Genomic DNA, 11,179 nt, shown 5'->3' with positions numbered 1-11,179 from the left:
ATTTCATAATTAGTATAGGGCTAATATTAACAAATAGTTCATAAATTGCACTAATATTTTTTTAAAATTATTTTAAAAATAATTTTCAGGCCTACATGCAAGTGAGTTTTTCTCAGGATTAGTTAACACTTAATTCATGTGAATTTATAAGGCATAGTTCATCAAAATGTACCATATCAATACATTAAAGTAGCTCATCATCTTAATATCTCACCGATATATATTTGAAAACTACTATATATTATAAGTTTTCTCTATGATTTTTATGAGAAGCAATCAAGGTTCTTTCTCAGTGATCATGTATTAAAGATAGAATGAATTTTTGTGTGACTTCCATGGAGGTATTATTATAATTTTAAAATAATAAATATGCTCAAATCTATTTTAAATTTTTACATCACTGTCTTGATTTTCCAAACTTTTTATAAATTTATGGAGTTTTTGTAAATTTTTAAAATAATTTTAAAATTTTTATTTTTATTCTAAAATTTATTTTGGATTTTTTTACAATTTTTATTGTATTTATTTTTTTTTTAAAGCTTCTGGATTCATGAAAATCTTTTATTTTTAATTTACAGTCTTTAAATAATAAAAATATAATAAAGGTCTTTAAAACTTATCAGGTTGTTTGAGAAAATAAAATAAAAAATTAGTAATTTATATTTAATACACATATTTTAAATCAAATGGGTAAGGATGAAAGAACAAGTCCATTTGGTTTATTCAGCCTAGTAATTTGATTGGCTTTGGCTGCCTTAATCCCTTCTTTTGAATTTTCTAATGCCGAAAACAAAAACCTATCAAGATCAAAATTTCAACCCATCGAATTCAAATCTAATCATGGATATTGCATCATTTTAAGTTCTAATTATTCAAAAAAAAAAAAAAAACCAATGATTATTATTCTGTCATGTAATTCTCCTCCGCTACTGCTGCTCCAGTTTCTAGGGCTTCAATTTACTTGTGTCGAAGATCTTCGACAGGCCTTCAGATTTGCTGCTTCAGTTCAAGTTCTCTTTCCTTTAATGTACGGGTTCATTTTTTTTTACCTGCCCGTTTCATCTACTTGAGCATGTATGTTTCTATCTTCCATGACGTTGCATGATCTAGTCTTCAGTACTCCATGCAGATTTTCTGTTCGATAGATGTCCTAGCAGACTTTCCTTGATGTTAAACTTCAATAATCCCCCATACACTCTACGAATTTGTTTCCGAGGAATCCATGTGTGTTTATGATGCGATTAGATTGATTTCATGGAAGCATGATCGCCTTGACTCATCGCCATGCTGGAACTCTGTCAGTTAAAAGAGAGTTGGACACGGTTCTAGGCAGTGTTGGAACAAGTCGCAGTAGTTCCTCATCAGATTTATAAGAATACATAAACAATTTGTAGTTTCTTATCCTCTTCTAGTTAGTAGTTTCCACTGCATTGTGTTTCTGTGTTTTGGTTGCTTTCTAGTGCCAAATATTCCTTTTGCAGATTAGAGTGATTGACTATTATGACTTGTTCCTCTACCGATCAGCCATCGCAATTAGAGACGGCATGTGGATCTCTTCTAAATGAGCTTCAGGTTTGTTCACAATCACTGTCATTATGTACATCATTGCTTTTAGGGACATTGGACAATTGTCTGTATTCTTGCAAGCTCATGGTTTGCAGATCCTTCTGATAGGAAATCAAGTAAGCACTTGCTTTGTTTCAGATTATATGGGATGAGGTTGGTGAGTCTGATACTGAAAAGGACAAGATGCTAGTCGAACTAGAGCAGGAGTGCCTCAAGATTTATAGAAGTAAGGTCGATGAGGCTAACCGTTGTAGAGCTCAGTTGCGACGAGCAATTGCTGACTCTGAAGCAGAGGTTTCAGCCATCTGTTCTGCAATGGGTGAGCTACCGGTTCACACTAGACAGGTGGTTCTCTATTGCCATGAGCTTAATTTATTGGTGTTTTCAGCTCATTTGTTCTTGTCTATGATATTTGGTGCTGTTATTTTTCTAGCCCGCTCAGAGAGCAGGAAGCTTAAAGGAGGAACTGAAGTCCATAACACTGCAGCTTGATGAGATGAGGATGAGGAAAGATGAGAAATTGAAGAATTTCCTTCATGTAATGGAGCAGCTAAGGTCGATTTCGATTGAGATCATGCCTAACGAGTGCAGCCCATCGAAGCTGGTTGTTGATGAATCTGATTTATCTACAAGAAAGCTTCAAGAAATGTGCAGTCATCTTGAGTTACTTCAAGAGCAGAAGGTTGGGAACCACTTCTCGCATTCCACTAACTTCTTTTACTTTTTTGTAATTTTTACAATTGACTTTGATTCTCTTGCAGAATGACCAATTGAAACAAATTATGGATCGTCTGTCCACTCTGAATTCACTATGTTCTGTTCTTGGTGCTGATGTTAAAGAAACACTAAGAAGCATAGACCCTAGTTTTTATGAATCTGAAGCCTCAAAGAGTGTCAGCAACGTCACGATGGAAATGCTTGCCCTTACTATCGGGAGATTGCGAGAGACTAAACTTGAAAGGATGCAGAAGGTAGACAATGCCATTGAACTAGTTGTTTCTTTGCTTTAGCCATTCTTTGATTGCATGAGCTAATATTGGCAGGTTCAAGATCTTGCATCTACAATGCTGGAATTGTGGAATTTGATGGACACGCCTATCGAAGAACAACGACGGTTTCACAATGTGACTCGCAATATTGCTGCTTCAGAAGAAGAAATCACTGAGGCAAAAAGCCTTTCAGAGGACTTTCTAAGTTCTGTAAGTTTTTGCAAACTAGAGTAGGACCCTCATTTGGCTCCTGCCATACGTTTGGTTAGATGCATCACTAGCACATTTCCAATATGAAGGTGGAAGCAGAAGTTTCGAGACTCGAACAACTCAAAGCAAGCAAGATGAAAGAACTCATCTCGAAGAAAAGAACAGAACTGGAAGAGCTTCGCCTACGGGCTCATTTGGTTATAGATTCTGAACTTAGTGCTATTGAATCTGGTACCGTCGATTGAGACTCTTGCATTCTGTAATTTTGAAATTGAGAAAGGCTCCAAATCTCTTTTTTTGGCAGGAGCTATGGATTCCTGCTCAGTCCTGGAACAGATAAAAGAACGAATCACGGCAGCCAAAGAGGAAGCTTTTAGCAGGAAGGATATCCTTGAAAGGGTAGAAAAATGGTCGACAGCATGCGAAGAGGAAGCATGGCTTGAGGAATATGACAGGGTCTGTAATATGATAGGTTTAACAGTTTAATTCGGCCCTGAATTCTGACTTGTGTGAACTCCTGTAGGATGAGAACCGGTACAATGCTGGAAGGGGTGCTCACCTGATGCTGAAGCGTGCCGAAAAAGCTCGTGCGCTGGTTATCAAGATTCCAGGTGTTTACAAACACCAAAGATCTTTGGAATACAAAACCTTTTTGTGATATTGATTTACGGCCTTTCTGTTTCTCGAGCAGCAATGGTGGATACTCTGACAGCCAAAGTCACACAATGGGAGAAAGGAACGAGTATGGGATTCATGTATGACGGCGTGAGTATTGCTTCAATGATCTTTTGGTGTCGATGAACAGGTAAAGCACTTCGATCGTAACTGACTTGCACCTTCAGGTGCGGCTTCTGTCGACGCTGGAAGAGTACGCCAAGATCAGGCAAGAGAAAGAGGAAGCACGGAAGAGACAGAGGGTAAGCGATCTGTTTTCCGAAATTCCAATGTGTGTGGCTCTGGACTAAGACATGGATGGTTCAGGATCAGAAGAAACTCCAAGAGAAGTTCGTAGCTAAGCAGGAAGCCGTGTATGGGTCGAAACCGAGCCCCTCGAAGCCTCAAAGTGGCAAGAAAGCGGCGAGGACGTTGTCTGGAGGCGCACACCGGCGGCTCTCATTTGCTGGAATACCATCGCAGGTGCATTCCGCTAAGTCCCCTCGGTCGGGGAAGAAGATAGACGATCTCGGGGCACTTTCTTGCTGTAAGATCTCCAAACAAGTTTTTTTTTTTCAAGCTTTCTGTAAGATTAAGCTAAGCTGTCATAGGTGCGAGAGGCCTGAATCTAGCCGGCGTTCCGGTGAAGAAGCCGTCGTATAATAATACCTTGCCGGCGCAACCAGTGGGCGCCCCCCGCAAACCTTTTTCTCCCATTCCTATCGATAACATTCCGTTGGCATCGCCGAAGCCCGCTTCCTTTAGTGAGCTGGAAGAGAACAAGATGCCGAATGCAGCGGGCCTGACCTCAAAGAGTAGTACTCCGACGAAAGCAGCAGCGCCGATGCACGTCTCTGCGCCGCCTGCATCCACTGGCCTCTCCAACGCAGCTGCGGCGAAGAGAGTGGCGGCGGAGGAGACAGAGTATTCGTTTGAGGAGAGGAGGCTTGCACTCCATTTCAACAGATGAATTCTGAGCTGCATCATCATCTGGGCTTGATCTGGACCTGTGTAAATTGTTCCCATAAATTCTACAATAAATAGCGTGCAAACCATGATTTTCTCTCATGGTTCTCATATCAAGTGGTTGGACTATAAACAAGTCGAATAAGTCGAGTTTCATGGTATTAAAAAAAAAAGATATTAAATTAAATCGAGACTAAAAGGGAAAAAACTGTTGAAATAAGTTTTTGATTTTTTTTTTACAAACTTGAGTTTGATTTAAGTTTGGTTGTAGTTTAGTTTTACTACCGGGCTCGACACAAAAGTAATTCAATGGATTATCTGTCGGATTCATCATCTGCGTTCAGGATTTCAAGAACGTTTTCCTGCATCATTTCGCCAGTAGTAAAAAATATCAGAAAACAAACCATTATCTATTCGCCCTTAAACAGGGGCCTACAAAGCCCCTGAGGGCTTACATAAAGAGCTTCAACTAGGTAGCTCAGGGCGTCCCGTCAACTACCTCAGAGATCTTGATGAGCGCATTTTCCCATAGTTTGGTGGAAGGGGAGTTCTTCCGAGCCCTCATTCGAGAGCCTGTGAAGAATTTTGATGAGATGCTTGGGAAGGCAGCAAACTACATTAATATAGAAAAAGTCCAAGCGACCCGGAGGAAAGCAAACAAAGCACTTGCTCCTACCAATAAGTCGGAGAGAAGGCCGCCCCAACCTCCCGCTCGACCCCTTCCCCGCTCTAAGGATGCCCGGCCAGGATTTCCTCCCAGTCAAGAATTCAGGGTGGTGCAACAAGTCAAATCTGTCCAAGGCCCTAGACCCGGTCAATGGGGGCCCTATTATTGTACCTACCACAGGTCTCACACTCATTCCACAGGAGATTGCATCCAGTTAGCCCGAGATTCTCGGCGGGCAGTCGAACTGGGTCCGCCTCCGCCCAAGATTGCGCCCAAGCTTCAGAAGTTGCTGGTCGTCTCGCCTACTGCAGTAGGGCAATCAAGTAAATCCTTGCCCGAGAGAAACCAGGTAGGAAGTGTTGGATCGAGACGTGCTAGAAGGGGAGGGGTGAATAGTGTTGATACAGTCTGACCTGGCTGTTGTTTTGATGTTGACACGGATTTAAGTTTGTATCAGATAGTAATTAGACTCAGACTGATTAATGATCAAGGTTGATCATGTGGAGAGGAAAAGTCCAAGTACGGATACTTGGCACGCGAAGTCGGAGAGGGCTCGGCAGCTCGTTCTCCGGACTAGGTCAGAGAGGGCTCGGTAGCTCGTTCTCTGGACCGGACGAAGTCGGAGAGGGCTCGGTAGCTCGTTCTCCGGACCGGAGGCTCGGTAGCTCGTTCTCCGGACCGGACGAAGTCGGAGAGGCTCGGCAGCTGTTCTCTGAATTTAGAGGGTTTAGCTCTCTGGACAGGAAAGGCGTTAGGGTTTAGGGGAGGCTCTAAAACTAGTTGGACATTGGATCGGTCCGCTGACCGATCCAATGATATTCTGGATCGGTCGGCCGACCGATCCAGTGATACCTAGTGAACTGATCGGTCTCGTGACCGATCAACTACGTAAACAATCAGGATTATCGATCGGTCTCGTGACCGATGGTAACCTACGTAAGCGATCTCAGGCTATCGATCGGACCGACCGATCGAAGGATGCGACGGGATTCGAGCAATAGTGATCGGTCCACCGATCAGATCATCCTGCACGATCATGGTGTGTCCCGATCGGTCCGGAGGCTATGGATCGGTGCTGACCGATCCACAACAATGTCGTTTGTCTTCTTCTGTTTTTCTGCTGTGAGATTTTTGAGTTACAGGTTGCAGGTGCCGTTCGTGCTTAATTTCAAATTAAGCTCCATCAGAAGAATAAGACCAAGTATCCTTTCTGCTGTATTTCACTGCAAGTGGTGCAATTCGAGTGTCAACGTTCACTGGCTGCGACAGCTTGATTCTTGCTTATTGGTTCGAGCTCAGAGACACCAGTGAAGACCATGGATGGTATTGGAGTGAGTTCAGAGAACCAGATGAGGAGAGAGTGATTCGGCTCTGGCTGAAGACAGTGAGAAAGCAGAGGATAAGAAGAAGGAAGAAGAGAGGTTTAGAATGAAGGTTTTGAAACTCTCGGTGAACCGAAGCAAGAGGCTGTGTAGTGTTGAGCTCTTGGCTGAGGAATTCCTTCTGTCTTTGCGTTGTGCTTCGTGGCTGTAAGTTCATTTGTTCATTCTGTCCGCCACAAAACTCTGTAAGTCTTGTGCTTCATTTCAAATCATTTCTGTGACTTTGTGGAGAGGTTACTCCACCAAGAAGGAGAAATACTTAGCCGGAATTTGTCCGGGGTGTGATCTACCGAAAGATCAAGAGATCGTCCACCTTACGGACACGCCGAGGAGTAGGGGCAAGTTATCCCGGAACCTCGTACATACTTGTGTAATCTGGGGGTTGTGTTTTCTTTCCTTACATCAGTTTTCTTTTTACTTATTTCCGCTGTGCTAACAAGATTTTGTGAGGAAATTGACTGAGTTTTAGTGGAAGCTATTCACACCCCCCCCCCCTCTCTAGCTGTAAAATACCGAAAAATAGGCGAATATGAATAAAGGAATTTTTTGGAATTTTTGGTAATTTTTCGGGAATTTTTCGGAGCTCGTACGGACGAGTAAACGGGGATAAAACGGGGTCCGGAAAAGCCTGTTTAGGCTACCCATTTTAAGTGAGGAAAAAATTATATATTTAATTCCTTTTCTTTTTCCTTATTTTTATTTCTTTATCCTTTTCTTTTTCTTCCCTCAACGCCGAACTCGTGCCATTTCCCTTTCCTCTCCCGCGCGTGCCGAAGCCCGACGCCGAGCCCTAACCGCCGGCCCGGTGGTTTCATCCTCGCCGAAGCTTTAAACCCTTCGGCCATCTCCTTTTCTTCTTTCCCTAGAGCCGAACTCCTCTTCCCACTGCTGCCAGCGACGGCAAACGCTACTGTACAACGCCGCCGACGCCCTTCTCTCGATCTCTGCCGCCGGCGACGCACGGAGCACCGCCTTTTCCCTGTGCCCTAGCGCCGGCCCGCTACCGAGCCTAGTTCTTCCTCTGCGTGCCACTGCCGAGGTTCTTCATCACCGGCACAGAGTCATCACAGCCATATCCGAGACTCCACTTGGCTGTGCCCTAGATCATCGCCGCGGAGAGGGTGGGTAGGCAAGTGAGGTAGGTTGTTTGAACCCTGTCCTTGCTTTTCTACCCTTTTTGCTTATCTCTCTTGTGCTTGGTCTTCTCCACAGAGAAGACATCAATTCGGAGCAAGAGATTGCTGGGTGTCGCTCCTCCTCAGCCAAGCGTCGACAATTTACCCTCTGCCCTAGTTCTCGCCGCCACAGCCACCTAGCTTCTGTGCTGTTTGCTGCCACAGAAGAGGTAATTCTTTCGGAATATGGATGCTTCAAACGCTGCATGATACCTGTTTGTTCAAATGTCAATTAGAACTACCGATTGGTGATTTGCTTTGGAATTTAAATAGTGCAGTGTGTGTGTTGTCTCCATTATTGATACTGTTGATTGGAGATTTAAAGCTGTTGGAAATTGGTAGATTGGATTAACTTAGATTTTTAATCTAATGTTATGATTAGGGTTAAAGGCAATTAACCCTAGTTAATTGTTGGATTTAATTTTGGTAGGATTAATGCTATATGATTAGGGTTTTGCCCTAATTTAGTGTTAGAGATTTTTATTTAGCTATTTATATGAGTGTAGCTAAATAAAAATGTATATATATTGGTGACACAGGACTTTGACGCGAGAACGGGTATCTCGGAGTCAGATTTGGACTTTTCTTATCGGAGGCGGGTACTTTTGACTTATTGTCTTTGATATGCTTAGTAATGAAAATAATATGTTGCATTAATTGTGTTTCCTATTTGTTTCGGTTAATCACTACCCAATACATGTTACCTGTTTGATTGATTGTTTGTTTGCATCTCGTATTGATCTTGTACCTGATCTATCATGCTCATGGGTAGTGATATAACCATGTTTCACATGTTCAGGACCTAGGTTTGATACCTTATTGATCAGTATATCTTGATATGATTTATTCACTATGGTGCCCATTGTTATATGTCCAGAGGTTGGTTTAGTATATTACCATGCTTAGTGACATGCACCATTTGCATGATCACATGCTGTGCGATAGATTGCTCCATTATTGTCGAGCACTTTGCCAGTTTTCATCATCGCTCGATGTGACGCCATGGGTAGCGTGACAGCCGTGGTAGCACGTCGTTTGACTCTTCCTGCCGCTGATCCGCTCGGGTAGTGTGACGCAGCGGTAGCACGTTAGAGATTCCTCCCGTCATAGCGTACCGAGCATTGAGCGCCCCCATTTATGATTTGGGGTAGAAGTATGTATGTACTCGACAAGATCCGTCCACCGATCACCCATCGAGTAGTGTTGAGTGCACGGCCACAGCCCTACCCACTTGGTCCCACTTTTGTTGTGAGTTGGCTGACTGGTGTCAGGGGTGACCATGACATTGGCATCATATGCATGATGCATTTATTGTTTGTGATTGTGATTGCTGCATTTATATGCTGCATATTGTTTGGAGACCTATGTTTGACATGCATACAGGATTCCTATACCACTCGGACTGTTTGTCCTTATACTCAGGTCCTGGTTAGTACAGATTCTCTCCTGTCTTCTTCGGTTGCATTTACCTTTATTTTTTATCAGGAGACTGTACGCATGATTAGTGCTAGGTGTTATTTCTTTACTTTGCATATCAATTGTACCTGCTGAGTGTTGGACTCACCCCGCCTTCATTGTCGTTATTTTCAGGTTGATGCTGTCAGGAGGGAGTTCCAGTCGCTAGTCCCCACAGCACGTAGTGCTAGATCTCTGCAGACCTCGATGGTTTATATATCGTTTAGTTTTGTTTTGCATTTATTGATTATCTGTGGACTTGGTTTGTTTGGATACTTGGTTGTTGTACGGATTTTTGTGATGATGATGGATTCTTATTCGATGTGTTTTTTTTACTACGTGCTTGCCTGGACGGCAGAAGAGGTGAGTTCGTCGGTTTTGAGATTTACGAGTTTAGTTGAGTAGGGTGGTTTTTGAGTCAGAGTATTACTACTTTGTTTGATTATATATAACTGCGTAGTGATGTTTTATTTTGTTGTTATTATTCCAGCCGTCTGTGGCTGAGGTATTTGTGAGATGTAGAAAAGTTTCAGATTGTCCACCGTACAGGGGAGATGCTGCCGAAATTTTCTCGGACAGGGACTCCTCTGGGGCGTGACAATTTAGTGGTATCAGAGCCAAGTTTTACGATCTTTTGTTTTCGTATTTTGGATGTTTGGGATAACCTGATACCAATTTATTTACTTGGTATCAGAGCGCCAAGTTTGGCGATACTTGTTGGATTTTTGTATTATGGATTTTTGAGATTTATCTGATACCAATTTATTTGGTATCAGAGCGGGTTATGATACCTGCTTTTGGTGTTCTGGAGATTTATCGGATACCTGTTGTTGGTATTCTGGATATTTGGTTAGCCAGGTTTGCGAGTCAAACTGGGCATGTACGGATTTCCGTTATGGTTATGTTTCGGACTTCCGTTTCGGATTTATATGGATTTCCGGCGATTTTCTCGTTCGGAATTTTGAGGTCAGAAGTTGGGGACTGGACAGCGATGGAACATCTCCAGACGGCAAATAGGTATGATGTTTATTTTATGATAGTTAGGACATCTATTAGCACTTTATCTTTATTACCTGTCTGGTTGTTATAGCCATATTACATGTGATGGGTTAGCCACTGATCTTGGTCGACCCTAATAGAGATCAAGGATTATAGTCTCTGGTGATTTTTCATATCTTACTACCAGTAGTTTTAGCTTCTGTTATTACTATTAGGAGATGGAGGCACATATCAGCCTCTGCTATTGTTAACTGGGTAATTGATGATACCTATATATTCCTGTGGACTTAGCCAGTAGAGTTTTTATACTCGTATCTTTTGGATATTAGGGTATCCGATACGATAAAAATTGGTCATTGGAGAGTTATCATGTTTGATCATTGTTGAGAATGATTTGAGGTTAAGGGATATTGGGAGATCAGATATTGTGATGTGTTGATTTCTAATGATTTATGAGAGTAAATGTTATGTGGTTGTTTGATGATCTATTAGTGGATAATTATTTTGATGATCTATTATTTGGGTTGTTGTTGATGGTAACATAGTGAGTGTCGTGTATGATATTCACAAGTTTGATGATTATAGTTGGTGATCAGATTATAAATTGGGTGCTAGAGAGTTTATGGTTTAGAGTGCCTATGAGATTTTAATAAATCTGGTTAGTTGTGACTAGTTAACAGGATGATAAAATTGATATTTGCTTCCTCTGATATTAGACTATGTGGATAAATAATGATTTGATGTTTTGAATGTTAACTTGCTCTCATGGGGAGTAGAGACTGATTCATCTGATATTATGTGGGCTGATATTTTTTAAGATAAAAAAATGAGAGTGTCTTGATGTTCTTGAATTCTGACTTTATCTTTTGGGTCGTATACCTTTATACATATGATTATTGTGGGTTTCTAGTAGATTATACCCAATGGTTAGACATACATATCTGATTGTTTATTGGAGGTATTTGTTAATTAAAAACTAAGTTGTGGAATGTGCACATATGTTTGAGTGTTTTATTGGATGTATCTTATCGATTCAATCTGAGTTGTGATATGTGCATATGTGTTCGGTGTAATATTTGAGGTTTCTTGTTTATTATATGATTGTTCTGAGAGTAT

General features: G+C 41.8%; 1 protein-coding gene across 2 annotated transcripts; it reads left to right on the top strand.

The window, feature by feature from the left end:
* The first annotated feature begins 709 nt into the window (after positions 1-709).
* On the top strand, positions 710-4,500 carry LOC122028571 (65-kDa microtubule-associated protein 3-like). Of its 2 annotated transcripts, none has more exons than XM_042587414.1 (13): positions 710-1,027; positions 1,482-1,572; positions 1,705-1,911; positions 2,000-2,248; positions 2,328-2,537; positions 2,610-2,765; positions 2,855-2,996; positions 3,070-3,221; positions 3,289-3,376; positions 3,457-3,530; positions 3,608-3,682; positions 3,747-3,966; positions 4,031-4,500. In XM_042587414.1, the coding sequence occupies exons 2-13, from the start codon at positions 1,501-1,503 to the stop codon at positions 4,387-4,389; spliced, it is 2,004 nt and encodes a 667-aa protein (XP_042443348.1). In that variant the 5' UTR covers positions 710-1,027; positions 1,482-1,500; the 3' UTR covers positions 4,390-4,500. The 2 variants fall into 2 exon arrangements, with proteins under 2 accessions (XP_042443348.1, XP_042443349.1); XM_042587415.1 differs by having other exon boundaries at positions 1,130-1,572.
* Positions 4,501-11,179: the final 6,679 nt, after the last annotated feature.

Source organism: Zingiber officinale, chromosome 10B (genome assembly GCF_018446385.1).
Source record: "Zingiber officinale cultivar Zhangliang chromosome 10B, Zo_v1.1, whole genome shotgun sequence".
Lineage (NCBI taxonomy): Eukaryota > Viridiplantae > Streptophyta > Magnoliopsida > Zingiberales > Zingiberaceae > Zingiber > Zingiber officinale.
This window is presented reverse-complemented; position numbering and strand designations above follow the sequence as displayed.